The sequence below is a fragment of the Zingiber officinale genome, chromosome 7B (genome assembly GCF_018446385.1).
Source record: "Zingiber officinale cultivar Zhangliang chromosome 7B, Zo_v1.1, whole genome shotgun sequence".
NCBI lineage: Eukaryota > Viridiplantae > Streptophyta > Magnoliopsida > Zingiberales > Zingiberaceae > Zingiber > Zingiber officinale.
The window spans coordinates 102,577,826-102,602,930 of NC_055999.1; the positions used below are offsets into that span (position 1 = coordinate 102,577,826).

The 25,105-nt window shown below is 43.4% G+C and overlaps 1 protein-coding gene across 1 annotated transcript; it reads right to left on the reverse strand.

The window, feature by feature from the left end:
* Positions 1 to 23,543: 23,543 nt before the first annotated feature.
* LOC122006609 lies at positions 23,544 to 24,885 on the reverse strand. Its single transcript, XM_042562174.1, has 2 exons — positions 24,282 to 24,885; positions 23,544 to 24,135 (listed from the first exon to the last, which is right to left on the reverse strand). The coding sequence occupies exon 1, from the start codon at positions 24,839 to 24,841 to the stop codon at positions 24,299 to 24,301; it is 543 nt and encodes a 180-aa protein (XP_042418108.1). The 5' UTR covers positions 24,842 to 24,885; the 3' UTR covers positions 23,544 to 24,135; positions 24,282 to 24,298.
* Positions 24,886 to 25,105: the final 220 nt, after the last annotated feature.

Genomic DNA, 25,105 nt, shown 5'->3' on the forward strand with positions numbered 1-25,105 from the left:
CAACGTCATTTTGGGACGACCGGCGCTCAGCGAATTCCGAGCGGTCGTCTCAACCTTCCATCAGAAGATCAAGTTCCCCGTGGAGGACAAAGTGGGAGAAGTACGGGGAGATCAGCTAGCAGCTCGGCGATGCTACATCGAGATGGTCCGAGCAGAAGCCAATTCCGCTCGGAAGGCGCCCCGGATCGAGGTAAACGCCATCACTGAAAAGCCACCCTCTTTAATTTATGAAGAAAAAGAGGAAGTGCAGATTCACCCAACCCGATCGGAGGCCACGACTTTTATTGCGTCCGATCTAGAGGAGAAGCAGAAAGAGGAGCTGATCCAATGCCTCCGAAGAAATCATGATGTCTTCGTCTGGTCGACACATGAGCTGCCCGGAATTTCGCCGAGCATAGCGCAGCACGAGTTGCATGTCCGACCGGACGCTCGGCCGGTAAAGCAGAGAAAAAGAGCGCCGAGTAGAATGCCATCATCCGGGCGGAGGTGGAGAAGCTTCTGGAAGCCGGCCATATACGCGAAGTGCAATTCCCGAGCTGGCTGGCGAACGTAGTATTAGTCTCCAAGCCGGACAACAAATGGAGAGTATGCATAGATTTCAGGGATCTCAACAAAGCTTGCCCGAAAGACTTTTATCCCCTGCCCCGGATAGATCAGCTGGTGGACTCTACGGCCGGCTGCGAATTAATATGTATGCTCGACGCTTACCAAGGCTATCATCAAGTGCCGCTCGCCCGTGAAGATCAAGAAAAAGTCAGCTTCGTCACGGCCGATGGCACCTATTGCTATAATGTGATGTCGTTCGGATTGAAGAATGCGGGAGCCACATATCAGCGCTTGATGAATAAAGTATTCAGAGAGCAGATTGGATGAAATCTGGAAGTGTATGTGGACGACATTCTCATCAAATCCTTCCGAGCGGCCAATCTCTTCAAAGACATGGAGGAAACCTTCCGAACACTGCGCAAATATGGAGTCAAGCTAAATCCCCAGAAGTGCTTGTTCGGAGCGAAAGGAGGGTGTTTTCTGGGGTACATAGTGACCGAGCGGGGAATCGAAGCAAATCCCAGCAAGGTGAAAGCTCTCCAAGACATGCCGCCTCCAAGAAATACAAGGGAAGTGCAGCGTTTGACCGGTCGGATAACTGCTTTGTCCAGATTCATCTCCAAAACCGCCGACCGGAGCCTCCCTTTCTTCAAAATCTTGCGCAAGGCCACTAAGTTTCACTGGGATGAAGAATGCGACCAGGTGTTCGAAGACTTGAAGGCATATCTGAACTCCCTCCCGGTATTGGCCAAGCCGACCGCGGGTGAGCCACTTTATATGTACTTGTCTTCAACCGAGCACGCAGTCGGCTCGGCTTTAGTGAGGGCGAGCGGAGAAGAGCCTGTGTATTTCCTTAGTCACATTTTAAAAGATGCTGAATCTCGCTACACTGGGCTCGAGAAGCTGGCTTTCGCTCTGGTCCTTGCTGTGCCTTCGTCCATACTTCCTGGCGCATACCATCATTGTCAAAACAAATAGCCCGCTCGGTCGTGTGTTACTAAACCCAGAAGCGTCCGGGCGGCTCATCAAGTGGACAACAGAGTTAAGTGAATTCGACATCCAATACCATCCCCGCTCGGCGATCAAAGTGCAATCCTTGGCCGATTTTGTGACTGAGGTGCAAAGGTCGGAGCCGGAAGCTATGTGAAGAATATATGTGGATGGGTCGTCCACTCGGCTCGGAAGCAGGATTGGAATATTGTTGCTCTCCTCTCAAGAAGAAAAGATGCACTTATCCGTCCGGCTGGATTATAAAGCTACCAACAATGAAGCAGAGTATGAGGCCCTCATAGCTGGCTTACAGGCTGCCCGGCATGTGGAAGCCGGTCGGGTAACGCTCCACTCGGATTCGCAGCTGGCCGCTCAGCAGCTCTCTGGTACCTTCCAAATCAATGGTGCTCGGCTCAAGCTCTACGCTGAAGCCTTCGAGAAGCTCAAAGCCGATTTTAGAGAAGTTATTGTCCAGAAGATACCCAGAGCAGAAAATCAAGCAGCTGATGAGTTAGCCAAACTCGCGAGCTCAATAACGCCGGTCGCCATTCTGTAGCCAATTGAAAAAGTACTGTTGGTGGTGCACGTCAACCGGATGGAAGGCCTCACATTTCCAAGCGATTGGCGGACACCCATCATAGAGTTCCTCCGCTCGGGCGCCACACCATCCAATGAGTATGAAGCCCAGCTGCTAAGGAGGAGAGCCGGTCGGTTCACACTCATCGGCGATCAGCTTTACAAAAAGGCTTTCTCACGCCCGTTGTTGAAATGCGTGAGCTCGGAGGACTCGGCTTACATCCTCCAAGAAGTACATCAAGGATCGTGCGGAGGACATCCGGGCGGACGAGCACTAGCTAAGAAGATCCTGCTAGCTGGATACTTTTGGCCGACTTTACAAGCAGACGCCGCTCGGACCGTGTCGACGTGCCTTTCATGCCAGAAGTACCATAACTTCAACCACCGACCGGCAGAGGAAATGAAGGTATCAACAGTTTCATGTCCGTTCGATCAATGGGGAATGGATATTGTTGGTCTATTTCCGATGGCGACCGGGCAGCGGAAATTTTTGCTAGTGGCGGTTGATTATTTTTCCAAGTGGGTGGAGACCGAGCCGCTAGCCAAGATCACCGAACAGATGGTCAAAAAATTTATCTGGCAACACATCATCTGTCGGTTCGGCATCCCTCGCCGATTGGTTTCCGACAACGGGCGGCAGTTCACAGGGAAGATGCTAGAGGATTGGTGCAAAAGCTACGGCATCGAGCAACACTTCACGTCCGTGGCTTATCCCCAGAGCAACGGTCAAGCCGAAGTAGCCAATCGGGAAATTCTTCGCATTCTACGCACTCGGCTCGACCATTTGGGAGGGAGTTGGGTAGATGAAGTGTCGGGCGTCTTATGGGTCATCCGAACGGCTCCAAAGGAAGGGACGGGCGTCATGCCTTTCCACCTGGTGTATGGCGGCGAAGCGGTCATTCCTGTTGAAGTTGGAGTCGAATCCGCTCGGATCCAAAGCTATGATGAGGGCAACGCCGAGCGGAGGGACATGGAGCTGGATCTGGTCGAAGAAGAAAGAGCCAAGGCGTCCGTCCGGCTGATGGCATACCGGCAACGGATGAAGCAAAATTACAACCGCCGCGTAATCCCCAGATCATTCCAGGTCGGTGATCTTGTCTGGAAGAAAGTCAAGCCGGCGACGCAAACCGGAGGCACCATGGGCGGCCCTTTAAGGTGATTGAAAAGCTCCGGCGCATATTATTTGGAGGATGAAGACGGTGGCAGCTGGATCGACCGTGGAGTGCAAATCATCTCCAACCTTATCGAGGATGAAAGGTGCACGAATGTAACTCATTTTGTGTATATGCTAGTCGCCGTGTCCTTGTAATGCAGAAGCGAAATTAATTCAAAGGATGGCCAAGGGTTCCGCCGATCGGCAGATCGGGTTAGCGAAAGACCGTCGAGCTCGACGTTAAATATCGAGAGACGAGCCGCCTATAAACGTCCGAAGCGGAAGACCGCCGAGCTCCGACGTAAATCGAGACGAGGCGGCGTCTATAAACGCTCCGAGAGGAAGACCGCCGAGCTCCGACGTTAAATATCGAGACGAGCCGGCGTCAATATCGAGAGACGAGCCGAGCTCGACGTTAAATATCGAGACGAGCCGACGTCTAGAAACGCTCGAGAGACGAGCCGAGCTCGACGTTAAATATCGAGACGAGCCGGTGTCTAAACGTCCGAGCGGAAGACCGCCGAGCTCCGACGTTAAATATCGAGACGAGTCGGCGTCTATAACCGTCCGAGCCGAAGACCGCCGAGCTCCAACGTTAAATATCGAGAGACGAGCCGGCGTCTATAAACGTCCGAGCGGAAGACCGTCGAGCTCCGACGTTAAATATCGAGAGACGAGCCGGCGTCTATAAACGTCTGAGCGGAAGACCGTCGAGCTCCGACGTTAAATATCGAGAGACGAGACGGCGTCTATAAACGTCCGAGCGGAAGGCCGTCGAGCTCCGACGTTAAATATCGAGAGACGAGCCGGCGTCTATAAACGTCCTAGCGGAAGACCGTCGAGCTACGACGTTAAATATCGAGAGACGAGCCGGCGTCTATAAACGTCCGAGCGGAAGGCCGTCGAGCTCCGACGTTAAATATCGAGAGACGAGCCGGCGTCTATAAACGTCCGAGCGGAAGAGCCATCCATGTAATATATTCTGGCAGTAAGAAGTCGATCGACGACAAAGCTCGTTCTTTAAGACCCCTGAGCAGCCGAGCGGCTCGCATAGCAAAATCTGTGGAAAACCCCTTTGAGGTAAGGCGCAAAGCAAAAGATGGTTAATTAGAATTAAAGACGTGAGCACGTGAACGAGTGACATTCGCGCGCCGAGAGGCTGCGCAATCGCATGGAGAAAGAAAAAGGTCTTGCCAAAACAAAATTTGCAAGGAAGGGAAGATGATCTATTTACGCCAAGCACTGGGCAAACGAAAAAAGTTACAACAAAAAATAAGTTTGGCCGAGCGGCGAAGATACAAAAAAAAAAAGTTGGTAAAAAACCCTCCTCACGCATCAAATTCAAAAAGAGCATCAGGAATGGCGCCCATCACGGTTGCCAGGTCCTCTGATGGGATGGTCAGCTCGGCGGGAAGGTGGCCTTTGGTCTTCAAGTAATCCACAGCCGCCTTAATCGCCTCTTCGAAAGTGAGGGAAATTTTGTCGGTAAATTTCTCTCCGAATTCGTCCGAGCGGACAAACGCCTTCCTCACTTCGTCAGAACGAGCCGACTCCCCGTCCTGATACTCTTTAAGCGTGGCCTGGGCAGCATCATTGGCAGCCTGGAGATCCTTTAAATCCCCTTCGAATTTGAGCAAATCAGCCGAGCGGCTCTCCTTCTCGGTGGTCAGAAGAGCATCCAGATCCTTGATGCGTTGCTCCAGCCCCCTGATCTCCACCTTCATTCGGTCCATGTCATCGATGGCCTGGCGCTTCCGAGTGGTCGCCGTCTTGATCTCCTTATCTCGTTGTTTGACCATCGCTTCGAGCCGAACGACCTTGCTCGCCAGATCGGAAGCTCGTTTCCGTTCGGCTTCCAGTAATTTTTTGGCCTTCTCCAGAGCGGCCGTCGACTGTCGGCTGTCTCCCGCGGCCTTGAGTTTTTTCAATTCATCCTCCAGCTCGGCCAACCGATTGCTAACGGCAATCTGCTCCACCCAGTTCTACGAGCAAAAGTGAACAGGTTAAAAACTTAATTCAAATACACGAACAGAGAAAAAGAGCATACCCCGGTGGCTTGTTGAAGGTTGCTGTCGCCGAGCTGCCCGGGAGTCATCGCTTTTATTCGGCGCCGAGCGTCCTCCCAAGCTTTTGCAAGAGGGCTCGTCAAGGTGATCTGCTGCTCGGGGACCACTGGCCGATCAGCAGCAGCCATGTATTCCTCTTAGGGGAGGCGCAGGACGGTTTTAATTAAATTCGGGCCACTCGGCTCGCTCTGAGAAGCATCGGCCTTACCGGATGGCCCACCGGTGGACGAGGCAGGAAGCTCGCCCAAACACCTGATACGGCGCAGAGTTCTTGAAGGGCTGGACGGCGGCACCTCAGAGCTTGCCCTCAGAGAGCCATGTGGGGTCGGGGTACTCTCTAGGGAAACCGTCCCGGACAACACCGGAGCATCCGCGCCCCGCTCGGGCTGTGGCTCATCAAGTGGAGTTGAGGCAGATGCGGATTCCGGTCGTCGGCGCTTCCGAGTGAGTAGCGGAACATCATCGGCCGAACGACCCTCCACCTCGGCTTGGGTAGAAGGTTCTGCGCCGCTCGTTGCCTCGTCGTGAGAGGTAGTAGCTGCCAAGGCTTCAGGGACATCCTGTGTCCCTTCGCCTGATTCGCCGGTCGGATCAGCTGGATCAAGGCCCCGCTCGGCGACCTCCTTGTTCTTCACCGCCTCAATCTGAGCGGCTTTCAATTTGAGCTTCTCGGTCGCCTTAGCACGCCACATAACTTCAGCTGCAGAAACAAAGATTAAATCAATTAGAACAAAAGAAAAAGGAGGGATGAGAATCGCTTACTCATGCTGCAGGGCAGATCGGCTGGGGTAGAAGACAGGCCGAATATGTGCATTACTCCCGGGAGGAGCAGCTTGTCAATATGATAGCGTTGACCGACCAGCCGTTCGGCTGCATGAAGGTATGCCGCGTCGCCTCTAAATTTGCCGAGCTCCGGTTGCGCCGACATCGCCGTCTGCCACTTGGTACGAAAAGTTGGCAGCTCGGGAAAACACACATAAAAAAAGTGCTCCTTCCAATGTTTGTTGGAGCTCGGCATGTTATCGAAGAAGACGAAACCTATCCTAGACTGGAAAACAAAGGTGCCCCACTCGGCTTGCTTGTTCAGTTTAAAAAGGACTATCACTCCGCTCAGCAGCCTAATGGAGTTAGGGACTACCTGGCCGAGCGGAATGCGAAAATAATTGCAGACTTGTAAGAAGAACTTGTGAGGTGGAAAACGCAGTCCGGCCAAAAATTGGTCTCGGAAGAAAAGAACGGTGCCGGGCGGCGGTTCATATGGCCGATCGGCCGGTGTGGCTAACACTATGTGATGGTCAGGAGGAATATCATAGGTTCGAGTGAGGCGCAAGGCGTCCTCCTCATCGAACCAACTTTCCATGGTCGAATACCAAAGACCAGGAGCACCGCCGGTCGACTGTGAGGTACTGGTCATGGTATAAGGCCAGGGATGGACGCGTGATGGAAGAAAGGAGAAATAAAGCTAGGAAAGAGTGCGGGATGATAAAAGAAATAGCTAATAGAGAGAAGAAAGGAGAGGCAGCAAGGAAAAGGAAGCCTTACGGGCAAGGGAGATGATCGGAAGAAGCTGTAGGGTCGCCGGAGAGCCGGAACGCAAGGTCGCCGGAGAAGAAAGGAGCAGCGAAACGTTGGGAGGAGATGAGGCCGAAATGCGGCGGAAAGCGAAAATCGGAGCTTTATAAGGGCGGCCGCTATTAATTTCAGCCGTCTGATCCAGGTCGCCGATATTGAGGTCGTCATCTAGCCGCTCATTTCAAACGGCGGCTGTCCCATCGGAAGTGACGCCACCGTCATACGCTGACAAACGCACGATCACCACGTGTCAGCAGGATACTGGCCGCATTTAATGAGCTCCCCTTACCGTGCGAAGCGCACGTGATGGGTAGTAGGGGAAAGCATCGGACATGGATTCCAAGAGAACACAAGGCACGGACAAGATACCGCCGAACGGATGAGTATCCCTATTCCTGGCTGAGCGGCCTAATGCAATGATCATTGCTCAGTCAGATCGGCAGTCCAGTCAGTCGGACTTCGCCTCCTTCGACTAGACTCGAGAGGAAGGCAAGTGATCCGGTGGTAAGAGCCCGTGACCCCCTAACGAGGGGTCAACGCCCCGTGGAGGTTAAAGGAGGGGTCAACGCCCCGTGGAGGTCAAAGGGCCAGGTGGTCCGTCGAAGAAGGGTGAGCCGACCGGACTCATGAGAAAAGGGCAGGCCGATCGGTCTGCCAGTAAACATCTGATAGTAAAAGGCGCCCTAACAGGGATCGGGGTTCCGACGCTCAATGAAACAGTAAATAATGACCGAGCGGAAGGCCTAAGAGAAGGCAGGACGTAATGGGTGCCGCCCGGCCGGCGCAGGGAATTAGGGCCGTCCGGACGGCACTCTTCGTCTAGCCGGCCGGACGGACGTCCTGGCCGGCGGTGGGTAAATAGGGACAGGAACATCTGCTGACAGCCGTCAAGTCGTATGGCTAGGCCATACTCCTAGTCTGACAACGGGGTGTCCTGTTGTCCCATCGAAGGCGCGATGGGACTGTTGTAGTATGGCGTCAGGTAAGCTTTCTGACAAACCCATACCGAGGTATGGGCTGCGGACACGTACGTGCCTCGGTGGGCGTGTAGAAGCTCTTTCACCGCTCTATATAAAGAGCCGCAGACTTCGCCGGAGGTACGCGTTCTACAAGCTTTGGAGCTACTTTTTCCACCACTTGCTTACCTGACTTGAGCGTCGGAGGGTCACCGCCAGGAACCCCTTCCCGGCCCGACTTCTGTGCAAGTTCGCCGGAGTTTCGTGAGACTAGCCGGAGATCTACATCAGCAACCCGGAGAGCGCCACGTGCCCAGCGTCCGTTGATTCAGCATTCGGACAGGATCAGTATTCATTGACTTATAAAAAACTTATGATAGAGTCCCAAGAGAAATTATATGGAGAATTTTAGAAAAGAGAGGTGTTAGCGTAACATATATTGAACTAATTAAGGATATGTATGAGGATGTAACGACCAGAGTAAAGACTTTAAGCGGAGTAACTGAAGCATTTTCCAATAAAGATAAGGTTACATCAAGGATCAGCCCTAAGTCCCTATCTTTTTACACTAATTATGGACGAACTCACTGCGCACATTCAAGACACAGTACCGTGGTGTATGTTGTTTGCAGATGATATTATTTTGGTAGATAAGACATTTGAAGGAGTAAATGCTAAGCTAGAATCTTAGAGGGAAACACTAGAATGGAAAGATTTTAAGCTTAGTAGATTAAAGACAGAATATATGGAATTTAAGTTTAGCAATATTAGAAGTAATGAAACAATTGTTAAGATAGGAGAGGACGAGTTGCCCGAACCCGAGAGATTTAAATATTTATGATCATTTTTACAAAATGATTGAGGGATTGAGAGAGATGTCTTACATAGAATACAAGCAGGATGGGTGAAATGGAGGGGAGCGTTGAGTGTTTTATGTGAGCGTAAAGTACCTCTTAAACTTAAAGGTAAGTTCTATAAAACCGTAGTTAGACCTGCTATATTATATGGAGCTGAATGTTGGGTTATGACTCGAGCACATGAGCAGAAGATAAGAGTTGCAGAGATGAGGATGTTAAGGTGGATGTGTGGACATACGAAGATGGACAAAATAAGAAATGAGAGCATTAGAGAGAAAGTCGGAGTTGCATCTATTGAGGAAAAACTCCGAGAGACACGTTTAAGATGGTACGGGCATGTACTTAGACGACCAATAAATGCTTCAGTTAAGCGATGTGAAACTATGATAAACATGCATATCAAACGAGGAAGATAAAAAAAACTTGGTTAGTAACAATAAAACAAGATAAAATTTATTTAAATATAGATGATGATATAATAGGAGATAGAGCTCAATGGCGTAAAAGGATTCATACAGCCGACCCCACCTAGTGGGAAAAGGCTTGGTTGTTGTTGTTGTTAGAATTGGTGAAATAACCCTTTTGACAAAATCTGTCATAATATTTTTATTATTATTATTTTATTTTTTTTAAATTGATGAAACACCTTTATTTTCTATCTCCCACACTATTTACCCCAAGACAAAGTCTTGGAAATTGCTTCTCATCTATAATTTTTGTCAGTATTCCAATGTTTCATCAAAAAGAACGGAGCATCTTCGAATCACCACCATATGAGATGTACAAGACACGAATTCAATCTGTGAAGGATGCAGATGGAAAATTTCATCCTTATGAACGACTTTGATAGTGGCATGGCACTGAGGTGATCAACCCAAAACACAGAAGCAAACCAAAAGGTAATAAAATTAATTTCAAACTTGTTACCTAACAAAATTACAAGCAAGATAGGAAAGGTCAAAGATGCTCGCGAGTTTTGGACTCGCCTAACCAAGCTTCATGAGGAGCCAGTGAAGGTAGAGGAGCAAATCAAAAGTGAATCCAGACTCGATTCAAATCAAACGGAGAATCCAACTGAATTAGGGGATGCGCTTAGAGTTCGTATAATGTATCAAAATATCTCTGTTAGTAGTAATTTAAATAATCTGCATGATAAGTTAGAGAAATATGAAATTATCCCAAATAGGGTCTATGATAACCTAGATTTACATGATTCAAATTTAAAACTACAAAATAATCTAGATTCTAATCAAGTCAATAAAGATTTTAATCAAATCAACATTAATCTTGACTTGGTCAAACAGAACATTGACCAAATCAATTCAAGTAAATTAATTAATTCAAATATTAAGGTAAATTCAAAACTTAAAAATGAAGAAATAGATCTTGATAAAATTAATAAATATCTTGATAAAATATTTAATAATCTAGATAATATCCATCTAGAGAATCCTATCCAAAACCAAGATAATTTAATTAATAAAAAATTAAATCTTAAAGATAAAAATATAGATAAAACTAATCTAATAAATTAAAACTTAAAAGACAAAGAAAATATAAGGATAAAATCAAACACATTGATAAAAATCAAAACTAAATTTAACAAATTCGAAATTAAGTATTAAAGATAACATCCTAAACAAAGATAATATACTAAATTCAAAATTAATAATTAATAAAAATTTAAGCATTAAAAATAATCTCTTAAAGAAAGATAATTCAATTAACTTAATAAAATAAAATTTGAAAGAAAATTTAAATATTAAGTATACTCCTTTAAAGAAGGACAATTTAACCAATTTAATTAATTCAAAATTAAAAATGTAAATTCAACCTAAACTACAATTAATTAAACCTTAACTAAAACTTAATTAAACTTAAAGAAAGGGTTCCTAAAGCTTGAAGAATCAAACCAAATCCACATAAAACTAAAAATTCAATAATTCAGGAGGAGGCTCTAAATTAGCTGACGCCTCCAAAATAATTATTTACTCGGCTGGGTAATTAGGATTAGTCAAAAAGGGATAAAAGTTTAACTTAATCAACGGTACTGGTAAAGTTTTGGATATTAGTAGGTTAGGGAAACTCTGTTTATGCATGTCTATGAAGATATGATTTCGACTAGATATATTTGGCTTAGTGGAACTAACTGAAGCTACCCTTACGAATCCTAACTGGTTAGACCAGAGTTTTGTTATTAAGTTTAGTGGATAAGAACTATTTGGAAAACCTCGAAGACATGATTACTCTAATGATGTCCAGGTGACTCATCATAACCCAGAAGTTTATCTGAAGAATGTTTATTTGTTGAATCTAAAGCTAAACTTGAATCTAATACAAAATTAAACACAACCCTAAAATTCAACCTAAGCTCATCTCACAAAATTATAGGACAACCTGATTGAAAACATAGATCAGGTGAGATGACTAAGGATCATAAATTAAAATTAAATTAAAATTAAATCAAATTAAATTAAATTAAATCAAATTTAAATTAAATCAAATTAAATAAAACTAAATCAAATCAAATTAAATAAAAATAAATTAAATAAATTTCAATAAAATAAAATAAAATCAAATTAAATTAAACTAAACTAAATCAAATTTAAATTAAATTAAATTAAATTAAATAAAAATAAATCAAATTTAAATTAAATTAAATTTAAATTAAATTAAATTTAAATTAAATTAAATTTAATTAAATTTAAATAAAATTAAATTAAATTAAAATTAAAATCAATTAAATTAATTAAATTAAATACGGATTAAATTAATTTAAATTAAATTAAATATTAATATTAATATTAATTTAAACCCAAAATCAAAATTGAATTAAACATATTTTAATTAACGTATCATATATAATTTATTTTTAAAAAAATTATTTTAAAAATTATTATTGTAAAAATCTTTTAAAAATTATTTTTAAAAATATTTTAAAAAATCCCATTTAAAAATAATTTTTAAAAAATATTTTACAAATCTTTAAATATATATATATATAATTTTAAAAATTCTTTTACAAATCTTTTTAAAAAGTCTTTTTAAAATTCTTTTAAAACCCCTTAAAAAAAAATACTTAACTTAAAACTTAAATCTTCATTAGCAAATGATCAAAATTCAATTAACTTAAACTTCAAACTCAATTAAGCAATTACTAAGTAAATAATTAAAATTTAATTGTTTAGACTAACCTTATTTAAGATTTAACTTAACTTGATTAGTACCCTAATTTAATCAAATTAGAACATTAACTTTACTCTAATGCACTTTAACTCAAACTTGAATTTACAAGTTAATTAATGCTTAACCTTTATTTAACTTAATCAACTTTAATTTTTAATAAAAAATCTTAACTTTACTTCAATTAAATCATAATTTATATTAATCAAAGATTGACTCAAATTGAACCTTAACTGGTTTACTAATTTTAGCAAATTTAACTCTGAATTAATTCAAACTTACAACTTAGTTAATCATAACTTAACTTTAATAAATTTTTTTTGTTAAGTTAAGTTTAATCAAAACTTAAAATTAAAACAAATACTTTCATTCATTAATAAATTAACTCAATCAGTTAATATGAAATGTAAGTTGTTTTAATCAAATAAGTAGTAAATTATTGAATTGAGACAAGTAAAAGTTAATCAAATTATTGATAATGATTAACTATGATTGAATTAATAACAAATTATTTTATTTAACCTAAAACTTAATTTTAACTTAATACACCAAAATCTAAGGTTATTTTTTTATGATTAATTAAACTTAAGTGAACAATCATAATAACGTGTAAATAATATATTTGATGAACATTTGTGTTACGAATAGTAAATTCCCTAGACACTAAGATAAAAATCCTTGTTGCTAACAAAGATAATTAGAAGGTGCTAGGTTAAGGGGAAGTTAGGGCCTTGAAAGTGTGCTCAATTTAATATATCCAAATTCTAGTACAATTTAAAGGGGAGTGTTTGTTGGTGCAACCTTAGGTCAAGGTTGACCTGGTTGACCCGACTCGAGGTGACTTGACTCGAGTTGTATTTTGATGTTTGACTTGGGAAGATTGTCGGTGCAACCTTAGGTCAAGGTTGACCTAGTTGAGTTGCATGTTGATGTTTGACACTCGTGAGAGAGTTCTATTCTTGATGTTTGACAAGAATAGGTGTTTGGGAGATTGTAGGTGCAACCTTAGGTCAAGGTTGACCTGGTTGACCTGATTCGGGAAAAGTCCAAGCAGGGAGCTTGGCCCGCGAAAAGTCCAAGTATGGAGACTTGGCACTGGAAAAGTCCAAGCAGGAACTTGGCACGCGAGAAGTCCAAGTGTGGAGACTTGGCACGGGAAAAGTCCAAGTATGGAGACTTGGCACTGGAAAAGTCCAAGTATGGAGACTTGGCACGAGAAGTCCAAGTAGGGAGCTTGGCACGAGGAAAAGACCTAACTGGGATGTTAGGCAGTAGAAGTCCGTGAGTGAAACCAGGGAAAGTCCTAACTGGATGTTAGGCGTATGGAAAAGTCCGTGAGTGAAGTCGCAGGAAGTCCTAATCGATGTTAGGCAATTGGAAAGTCCCGTGAGTGAAGCCGGAGAAAGTCCTAACTGGATGTTAGGCGGTGGAAATCGTGAGTGAAGCTGTGGAAAGTCCCGTTAGTGAAGCCGTGCAGGGAAAATCCAGATAGATCAAGGATGATCGGACATCCGGTGTCGAGGAAAGTCCAAGTAGGTCGAGGGATTGACCGGACACTTGGCGAGGAATTCTAGCAGTCAAGGGAGTGACCGATGTTAGGGATGAAGTACCAATAGGTCAAGGTTGACCGGATATTGGTTTGAAAGGTTTGGGACTTGGTTTGGGCAAAATTGCTCTCGATCGGCCGCATCGATCATACGTTAGGTATCCGATCGGTCCGTGACCGATCGATAACAAATGTAAGGATGGGCTTACCGATCGGGGGACCGATCGATGAGTCGATCGGTCCCCGGACCGATCAGACGCTGATCGGTCCGAGGACCGATCAGATTCCACACAGAAGCTTCTGAAGACTTCTGATCGGTCCGGGACCGATCAGACAGGCCTGATCGGTCCTCGCGATCGATCGTAGTGCATCGATCAGCCGATCGGTCCAGTCACGTTGCGTAGCAACGGCTAGTTTCTTCTTCTTCGCAGTATAAAGGGGTCGAGGGCCGCCGCGAGGATCTCCTTCTTCCTTCCGTGCTGCTGTGCTTGAGCTTTGTTGAGCTCCTCCTTGTCGAAGCTTTGCGTGAGCTTCATTCCACGACTGGATCAGCTGCTGCTGAGTTGCTTGTTGCATCCGTCCGTGAAGTTGCTACTTCATCCGGGACTCCAGTCGACGAGAAGGCAAGCTACTGTGTTTACATTCCTGTTGTATTTTGTTCTTGCTATTCTCTTGTACTCTTAGCTTGCTGTTGCAAGTGATTGTGGCGAGGTTTCTCCACCCACAAGGAGTTTGATTTAGCCGGTTTTCCGGGGACTCATCCACCGACGGATTGATAGGCTTCGTCCACCTTACGGACACGCCGAGGAGTAGGAGTTTCATCTCCGAACCTCGTTACATCCTTGCGTAGAGGTTTGATTTCTTCTCCTGTTTTCTTTCTGCATTTAGTTTCCGCTGCGCTAACCCTAGTTTGTAGAAAGAAACGCGAGCAATTGGGGTCGGCTATTCACACCCCCCTCTCTAGCCGTACGAAGAGATCCTAACAATCGTAAGTATCACAAAATAAATTTTGGTCAGAACTCTAAAGGTAGATGGATCTACTCGGAGAAGATGTCATCATTCCACCCTTCTACGAATGCGGTGACTTCGCGTATTGGAAGGTAAGGATGAAGTACTTTCTTATGACTAACATAATGAATTGGTTTTGTGTACAAGAAGGTTTTATTCCTCCGGTGGATAAGGAAGGAAAACCACTTGAGAAGAAGGAGTGGACAAGAGAACAAATTCACAAATCCGAAATCAACGAAGAGGTAACGAGAATAATTGAATTTTCATTGCCTACTAACATCTTGTGTAAGATAGGTTACAACAATGCCAAGGAATTATGGGATAACTTGGCCAAGTACCATGAGGAGAGCTCCACTTCAAGCCATGAAGAGGAGCCTAGTGAGCCAAGTAGCTCACATCATGGAGGGAGCGAATTGGGAGTTGAGGGCTACTCAATATCCAAGGAAGAAGAGGAGGAGAGTTCCTCTTGTTCAAGATCGGAGCAAGAAAAAGATTCTACCTCCGGAAGAGATGAAGAAGAAAGCTCATCTCCATCCACAAACCTAGGTAACTCAAACACTTTAATTTCGAGCAAATTACATATATTATGCTTTGAGTGTAGGGAGTATGGACATTACAAGAGCAAATGTCCAAAGAGAGTTAGGAAGACTCCACCGGCGCCTAAGGTCAAGGAAGCCGGAGGCCCGATACGCAAAGGCAAGGAGCACGTGGTGTGCTTCCAATGCAAGCGAAGGGGACACTATAGGAGCCAATGTCCGAGGGGGAGGCAACCTCACAAGGACAAGAAACCAAGCACATCAATAGGGGGGGCTAAGGCAAACCCTAAGGTAATCTCTAAGGTAATCTCTAAGGTTCATTATTGCAATTCTAATAAAACTCATGCTAGTAGTTTTGTTGCAATTGTTAATAATGATAAGCATGTTAACTTTAGGAACCAATACATGTGCTTAGGAGCTAAACATGTTAGCCTAGGTAAGGATAACACTAGAAATACCAACCCTAGGATTAACGCTTCTAAAGTTAAGGAAAACCTAGGTAGAAATCCCAAGAAGACTAGACACATGCCTAGGAATATCTCAAGAGAAAATGACAAATTAACACTTGAGGTATTAGAGAGGGAAAATCAAGTCTTGAGGTCAAGACTTGATAATTTAGAAAAGACTCTTAAAAACATGGAGAAGTCATCTCTAGGGTTTAAGAGTCAAAAATCCAAGTCCAAGGACAAGAAAGGTTTGGGTCACAAACCTAAGTCCCAAGTGGTCAAGCCCACTTATCATAGTGTTCCATTCGATTATGGAACAAAACCTAGGGCTAGGAAGACCACCACCAAGGTCACAAGGGGAGTCACCCCTAGAGTTGATCTTGATGAGTCCCAAATGACCAAGGCTTCAAAGCCTAAGAGGGTCATTAGGAGGGTTGCTAGGGAAGTCATCCCTAGTGAATATTTAGTGAACCCAATGAGCTCACATAGATATTGGGTTCCTAGGAGCATCTTCTCTACCCCATAAATGGGTTAGAGAGTGTCAACTCCGATTAGAAGGGTAGTTAACCCAACTTTGAGGAAATTGACACTCAAGGAACATTTTCAAGGTTTTGAGAACTTTTGAAAATGAAATGGAATTATCATTTACTCCTTTGAAGAGTTAAATGTGCCTAAAGATTGAAATTTTCATTTTTAATCTCAATTGGCACAATTTGGGAAAATCTAGAGAACTCTCGAGGAAAAATGAAACATGCCAAGTTTTGAGGATAAATTTGATCTTTAAGTGGCATGAATTAATCTAGAGTTCAAGAAGTGTCAAAATTAGGATTTTGGCATTTTAGGGCAATCAAGGGTTAAATTTTAGGTTAGCAAAATGGTTAAGGATACTTAGATAGGTAATCTAGGTATATTTATTTATGCTAAATCTTGCCATGATTGTTTGCCCTCACATGTCATGACATCATGTTTAGTTTTATTATCATTTGAAATGTCATGATAATGCTTAGGCTAGTTTATATGTCATGCTTTATTTAAGTTTTCAAACTTTATGCCATGACATCATGACATTGACACATGTTTTTACTTATGATATCATTATATGCCATGTCATCATCTCTTGCATTATAATCAATGAAATTGATTTAAGGACAAACATATAATTTGATATTGAGATCAAATTGGTGTTTAGAAAATGCATGAGAACTTAGCCTAAGTTGACCTTAATCCATATCTCACATCAAATTGACTTGAATGTGGTTTGATACACCTTAGATGTGTGTGAGATATTAGGATCATGAGTTAGGATCAAGGTGCATAGTCCTTGTACCTAGATGACCCTAATTCAAGAAATTAAGGATCATAGGGAAAGCTTGTGTACAAGTCATGTACATCTAGCTCTAAGATTATGGTCCTAAATTCAAATGGTTTTAAAAGCATTTTAAAATTGATTTGAAAAACCTTGATGAAGCTTTCCTAGTGATAGCATTCATCATTGAACATTGTGATACAAAGTTGAGTTAAACTTGAACTATTTCAAAGTTTTTGAACTTTGTATCAAGATTTGAAAATGGAAGTTATTTTCATCGAAAATTATTTTTCCATGATAGTGTATGTTATGAGGAATGTATCCTCAAAATTTTACAATTTTTAAAATTTTCTGTGATTTTCTAGAGGTTTCTGAATTTCGGGAGAAGAAATCAGAAATCTGATATCAGACTTGTGGACCGATCAGGAGGTTGCCTGATCGGACCAGGGGATGCTGGATCGGTCACTGTGACCGATCTAGGGAATCCCTGATCGGTCTGGTGACCGATCAGGGCGTGCCAACTTGCCTGATTTCAGTCTGTTGTCTGAAATTTCAGCTGTGGGAGTTGAGTTTCGGGTTTCTAAAGGTTTGAAACTCTCCAAGACATTGTTGGTGCAATGGTCAAGGGGGAATTGACCTTTAGGGGGAGTTTTTAACTAATTGTCAAGGGGGAGTTGACTTTGAGAGGGAGTTTTGTTTACTCCTTAAAGATTTTTGAGGATTAGTGACATAGGATTGTCACTAAGTTGATTGTTGAGTTTAGTATCAAGGGGGAAATTAAGAGTTTCAATGAAAGGTATGGGACTTTCATTAGGAGGAAACTCTTGACCTTGATTCTCTCTTTTTGATGTGTGTCAAAAAGGGGAGAGTGTTCATTGGAGAATTATTGGAGAACCCAAGTTAGGTTATCGGGTTAACCTAAGCTAGGGGAAGAATGTCAAGGAATGTTCGAGGAATAACATTTGAATTCTTTTGATGTGTGTCAAAAGGGGAGAATTATTGGAGAACCCAAGTTAGGTTATCGGGTTAACCTAAGGGGAGAATGTCCAGAGAATGTTCAAGGAAAGAACATTGGACATTGGAAGATGGTTGGAAAACCTAAGTTAGGTTATCGGGTTAACCTAACTTGATTATGGGTTTTGTCAAACATCAAAAAGGGGGAGATTGTTGGTGCAACCTTAGGTCAAGGTTGACCTGGTTGACCCGACTCGAGGTGACTTGACTCGAGTTGTATTTTGATGTTTGACTTGGGAAGATTGTCGGTGCAACCTTAGGTCAAGGTTGACCTAGTTGAGTTGCATGTTGATGTTTGACACTCGTGAGAGAGTTCTATTCTTGATGTTTGACAAGAATAGGTGTTTGGGAGATTGTAGGTGCAACCTTAGGTCAAGGTTGACCTGGTTGACCTGATTCGGGAAAAGTCCAAGCAGGGAGCTTGGCCCGCGAAAAGTCCAAGTATGGAGACTTGGCACTGGAAAAGTCCAAGCAGGAGCTTGGCACGCGAGAAGTCCAAGTGTGGAGACTTGGCACGGGAAAAGTCCAAGTATGGAGACTTGGCACTGGAAAAGTCCAAGTATGGAGACTTGGCACGGAGAAGTCCAAGTAGGGAGCTTGGCACGAGGAAAAGACCTAACTGGGATGTTAGGCAGGTAGAAAGTCCTGGTGAGTGAAACCAGGCAGTGGGAAAGTCCTAACTGGGATGTTAGGCAGTGTGGAAAAGTCCTGGTGAGTGAAGTCAGGCAGTGGGAAGTCCTAACTGGGATGTTAGGCAGTTGGAAAGTCCTGGTGAGTGAAGTCAGGCAGTGAGAAAGTCCTAACTGGGATGTTAGGCAGTGTGGAAATCCTGGTGAGTGAAGCCAGGTGGAGGGAGTGACCAGATGCTAGGGATGAAGTACCAATAGGTCAAGGTTGACCGGATATTGGTTTGGAAGGTTTGGGACTTGGTTTGGGCAAAAACCAAGCTCTGGATCGGTCTGCAGATCCAGAGGTGTCCCGATCGGTCCGGTGACCGATCGATAACAAATGAAGGTTGTGGGCTTACCGACGGTCCGGGGACCGATACATTGGCACGCTATCGGACCGTCACTGGATCGGTCACCAGACCGATCCACAGCACTCTGGATCGGTCCTGGGACCGATCCAGCCCTCCCTGGATCGGTCCCGCGACCGATCCAGACACTGATCACAGGGATTTCTGATTTTTCCTCTCCCGAAATTCAGCAACCCCTAGTCACTTCGCAGTAAAAGGGGTCGAGGGCTGCTGCTGCGAGGATCTCCTTCTTCTTCCTTCCTGTTGAGAAGTGCTTGAGCTTTGTTGAGCTCCTCCTTGTCGAAGCTTCGCGTGAGCTTCATTCCACGACTGGATCAGCTGCTGCTGAGTTGCTTGTTGCATCTGTCCGTGAAGTTGCTACTTCATCCGGGACCCCAGTTGACGAGAAGGCAAGCTACTGTGTTTACATTCCTGTTGTATTTTGTTCTTGCTATTCTCTTGTACTCTTAGCTTGCTGTTGCAAGTGATTGTGGCGAGGTTTCTCCACCCACAAGGAGTTTGATTTAGCCGGTTTTCCGGGGACTCATCCACCGACGGATTGATAGGCTTCGTCCACCTTACGGACACGCCGAGGAGTAGGAGTTTCATCTCCGAACCTCGTTACATCCTTGCGTAGAGGTTTGATTTCTTCTCCTGTTTTCTTTCTGCATTTAGTTTCCGCTGCGCTAACCCTAGTTTGTAGAAAGAAACGCGAGCAATTGGGGTCGGCTATTCACACCCCCCTCTCTAGCCTCCGTACGAAGGATCCTAACAGTGTTAACTTAAGGGGGAGAAAGAGTTCAATTATTTTAAAAATATGTTCAAACATTGATGTGAAAAAAAAAACAAATTTTTTTTTTTGCAACTTGCGCAAAATTATTTGCTTTCAGAAAGTTTTTGAAAATTCAAATCATTTTTTTTGAAAAAAAAATTCTTCCACTTTGAAAATCTTTCTTAAATCTTTTCTGTAAAATTACCTTGAATTTCTTTTCAAACTTACATTGAAAATATTTTCTAGAAAATTTTCATTCAAAATTATTTTGAAAAATATTTTTACTTTATTCTAAAATACATTTTGACAATATTTTCAAAATTAATTTATTGAATTTCTTTGAAACATCGATTTGAAAAAACTCTTCTAAAATTTGCCTAAAAATACATAACATGCTTTGTTGAATCTTATTTGAAAAATATAAAATGTTTCAAAACTAATTTTCTTCTCTTTGAAAATATTTTTCAAAATTATTGCAAAGCTTCAAATTTTGAAAATCTAAAGAGACTAATTTTTTTTTAAAAAAAATACAAAATTACTTTCAAAATGGATAACTTAGAAAGTGTTTTTGAAAAATGCTTTAAACTAACTTTGAAAGATGTTTTTGACCACCTTAGAAAGGTTTCATTCTTGCAAAACTTATTTTCAATTTTCCTTAAAAATTTTCATGTTTAAAGCATCTTAGAAAGATTTTCTAAGTTCAAATTCCTGCCTAAAGTATTTTGAACCGTTAATATTATAATATTCTTTAAACTCCCCCGATAATACTGAAATTTCTTTGTTGCCAAATATTCATTATATTTTTACTTAGCAGTTATTTACTCATGTTTTTTGAAGAATGTCAAAGGAGGGGGGTTGGGGTTTAAGTTAGAAAACAAAGAAAAATTAAAAAAAACTTAACCCTAAACATGATCAAGAGAAGAAAACCAATTATCTCAATTCTTGTTTCTCTTAATCATTCCTTGTGCTTGCTTTGTATATTTTTTTATAACCCAGGTTGTTATTGCATCAAAAAGGAGAAGATTGTTGGTGTAGTTTGCACTAACGGTCTAACTAAGATTTTGATGAATGACAAAGTAAGTTAAGTTAGATATTGTTGTGATCTAACCACATTACCAAATGTGTAGGAGCTAACCAGATAGGTCAACGGGCCCGACCGGATATCTTATACGAAGTCCAGATAGGTCGACGGGCTAATCGAATATCTGGCAAGAAGTCCAGATAGGTTGATGGGTCGATCGGATATCTGGCAAGAAGTCCAGATAGGTCAACGGGCCGATCGAATATCTGGCAAGAAGTCTAGATATGTTGACAGGCCGACCAGATATCTGGCAGGAAGTTCGGTTAGGTCTGCGGACTAGACAACTGGCAAATTGGTAAGTAAAGGTAAGTCACTAGTGGAGAGTGACTAAGTGAGGATGCATCCCGATTGAGGGGACAGTATGCGTCGATCTAGGTTAGGTCCATAACTCATCCCTAATCTGAGACCTTGACTAGTTCCTGGTCCTAGGAGGACAGGAACTAATTACTACTCATTATTATAACTGTGCTAACTTTATTTTAAAGTGTATATGTTTTAGTTTTAGTCTAACATCTTTTTTGCAGGACAAAAGAGAAAAAAAAAAAACTTTCGGATGAATAGTATCCGAAGGCGCCCTCAATGCTGATGGAAGGCACATTCGCATTGTTCATGAAAGGTGCCTTCAAAGGCTTTGGAAGGCACTTTCCGCATGATGAACTTTGGACTTTGTCGCGGATAAGAGCCGGGACGATCATGGTCAAATTTCTCGGGTTAGAGGCACCTTTAATGGCTATGGAAGGCGCCCTCCAAGCCCTTTATAAGTATGCTTGCACAAAGCTTCACAAACTACATTCATACGAGCTTCTACGCATCCAAAAAGGCTTTTCGACTGCTACGACTCTGTTGCGAAGCTGCTAGACCCGACTACTGCTCCGAAGAATTTAGATCGCGACCGGTAGACTAAAACACGAACTCGTTTACATTAAAAGTGTTGGTAACGAAATTATTTACCTGTACTTAATTACTGTAAAAGAACAAGTGCAGTATGTTGCACTTGTTCCATCTTTCTGTACTCGATTTTCTCTTCCGGAGGTATTGGAAGAGGTTTTTTAGTGGATTACCTATCGATAGATTCACGGGACTTGGGACTTGGAGTAGGAGTCATCAAAGGCTCAAAACCAAGTAAACCACCTGTGTTTTTCTGTACGTGTCATTTTACTTTTTGTGCATGTTTTCCGCTATGCATACTCGTGTTTTTTCAAATGATAAAACAAGTTTTTGAAAATCACGTGTTTCCCCCCCCCCCCCCCCCCCTCTCACGTGCGTATCGATCCAACAGGAAGTTCAAGTGAAGGAACGGTGACGGTCAAAGGGCCACCCTTGGGTAGAGTTTAACCTCTCATCTAGTACTAAGATCCCCAATTCAAGGACGGTCAGTCTAAGGACCAGTCTGGCCTAAGGGTCAATGATTCCAATCTTAGCGAGATATTACTTCAGTGATTAGGGACCAGCCCTCAGTTCTAAGGACGCCCAACCGAAAAGTTGTTTTGGTCCCTTAGGACTTAGTGCTCCATTCTCTAAAAGACGAGTAGCCCTGTATACGGCAAGACGACCGTAAAACTATCAGGGCTCAAGGGATCCTAAGAACCGGACGGTATTTCACTCAGATCTCCAGACTCCCACAATATATTTGAGCAATCCTAAAAATCGAACGGTATTTCAATCAGATCTCCAGACTCCCAGCATATATTTGAGCGACCCTACAAACCGAATGGTATTTCACTCAAATATCTAGACTTCCAGCATATATTTGAGTGATTCTAAAAATCGAATGGTATTTCACTCAGATCTTCAGGCTTCCAGCATATATTTGAGTGATTCTAAAAACTGAACGGTATTTCACTGAGATCTCCAGACTCTCAACATATATTTGAGCAACTCTAAGAATCGGACTGTATTTTACTCAGATCTCCAGACTCCCAGCATATATTTCAGCGACCCTAAGGACGGGGTGGTATCTTATTTAGACCTCCAACATTACCACACATGTATATCAGAGTAGTGAAAAGTGCAAAAAGTCGGCCAACTTTATAAAACTCAACGTTCTATTCATTACTCACCCGAGCAGACCAATGCCCGCCCGAGATATGCTCAGGGAAACAATATTGTCAGAGAATCCTAACAACTTGTTTGAGAATAACAATCGTCTGTCAGAGAATATTCTTCTAAAATAAGGTAAGTTTAGAAAACCTTACTCGGATTCGATCATGCATCTCATCAGCCGACACATTATGACCGCATATTCCTTCAACCATCTCATTAATGGCGTCAGTTACAAAAAGAGTACACACAGGTAGCGGAAGATTCCTCGAACTGGTCATACACCTTCCAGGATGCATATACTCCATTGCTCAATAACTCCTGATACCCGATATTCTCTGACATCTCATAATTGCAGAGGTTATAGAGGTGATATATAAATAAGGGGTCATCTCCGATGACAAGGTACACATACTTCATTACACTAAGCATGCATTCTATTGTTCATTACTATTATTCTACTCCCCGCCTAGGTAATACACTAACTTAAGCGTCAGACGACCTTCGTCAAAAACCCTTTTTATGATTTTTTGTGCTGACGTTTTGTTAGTTCGTTTGAGTGTGTGCAGCTAGTTTAGCATATTAGCCAAGAGTCTTCAAATCAACCTAGAATTAGTCTTCGGTCGATCAACATCAGAACCACTTATCTAGCACACCGCCTCCAACTCTGGATCTTCATCACACTCCTAAGTATCTTCATGGTTTTAGAGTTTGTTTACTTATACAAACTTTGTTACGTAGCTGCAAGTGAAGGCGCCTGACTGAGCGGTTCATTAAATTGCCGCCTTGGTTTTATTTCAGATCTTAAACTCTGCCGTCCTCCTCTTCATTAATGGAAAAAACAAAAAGACACCACACAAGTTTCCCAGGGGAAGAAGGATGCAGAACAAGTGAGTGAGGTGGTGACATTGATGAAGGCCGTGGGGTGGTCCGATGTCTGGCCGCATAGATCGGCACCACCTACGTACGTAGCTTAATTACCTTAATGGCTAGCACCAGAACATCAATGCAGCCACATGTTTGTCTGCTTCACTTTTCCTCCCAAAAGACATGGCCTGAGCTAGCTTTTGAGGTCTCCTCAAGACAGGACAAATTTCAGCAGCAGGACAGGACAGATTCTTGTCAGTATATTTACCAGATGCGAGTATTGTATGCGGTTGATTGATGTTTGGTCGTAGGTATTATTCATTCATGGTTGGTGCCAACCAAGTACATCTTTGGGTTCATGGTTGGTGCAGAACAGTTACGATCTGAAGCTTTTCTGGTTGGATTATTGATGAACCAACAAATGCCATTTCAGGTGCTAGCTAGGAAAGAAGATGAAGGAGCACATACGAAGTAAAGGCAAAGGGTGAACTGTAAAAGAAACAGACAAACTCATGAAAAACTTGGAAAGAAAAAGTGATCTGGTGCCACTGCAAAGCAGAATGGAGAAGAGCTTCAAAGATTTTGGATGACGAGCTTCAATTAGTCTGTACAAGAGTTTACAAGGAATTATTATTTTTTTTTTTGATGAGATATATAAAATTAGAAACATGTCTTTTTTTTATCCAGCATATTAAAAAAAAATCACAGAAAACGGTAGCTCGTCATAGATGTTTGGTACGGGCGTGCGTACATTCGAGGATATGCGACTCATGGGAACTCTAACTTTCGGTGGGCCCCGCTGGGCGCGGGATCTACGGCCTCCGCCGTTTCAGGCGGAGGCGACGGCGACGGCGATTCGAACCGCAGCGACGCGCACGGCGTCTCGAATGGCGTCGTCTCCTGCGCTTCGTCGTCTCCGCCCTCCTCCTCCTCCTCCTCCTCAGGCTCCTCTTCCTTGATGGTGTAGAGAGCCCTCGAGGGGCCCAAGCACACGGCGGACCAACGAGCCAGGTCGCTCTCTTCTTCCTCCTCCTCCTCCTTCGGCTCCGCCTTAGTCGTCTTCGCGTGAGAAGGGACGACCGCAGAGGCAGGCTCGACGCGGGATCGGCGCTTGGAGTTGAGGCAGAGCGCGTGGAAGAGAAGCACCCTGTGTGTGGGCCCCGCGGAGGAGACGCCGGCGCGCTCGGGATCGGCGAAGTCGGGGTGCCTCCGCCGGCGGAAGAAGAGGTAGAGGAGCTCGGCGGTGAGTCCAAGGAGAAAGAGCGACAGGATGAGGATCAGGGCGAAACCAAGCTCGGTGAGGCCACTCATGGCCGCCGGTGGTAGATCAGCGCTAAGAAGAAAGAGAGACCAATAAAACCAAAAGGCGAGGGGCGTTGCGGAAATGTTTAAATGCAGCAGGGGAGGGGGACCGGCTGGTGCCGGTATGGCGTGGCGGACGGAAGAGAAGTGCGATGAAACGATGGCTGGATCACCTACTGAACCGGTGAAGCTGCCGTTGGTGGAGGAATCAAAGGGAGTGTGACATGTATATATAATAAATATCAATAGAATTTCCTTTTATTGGATCGACTG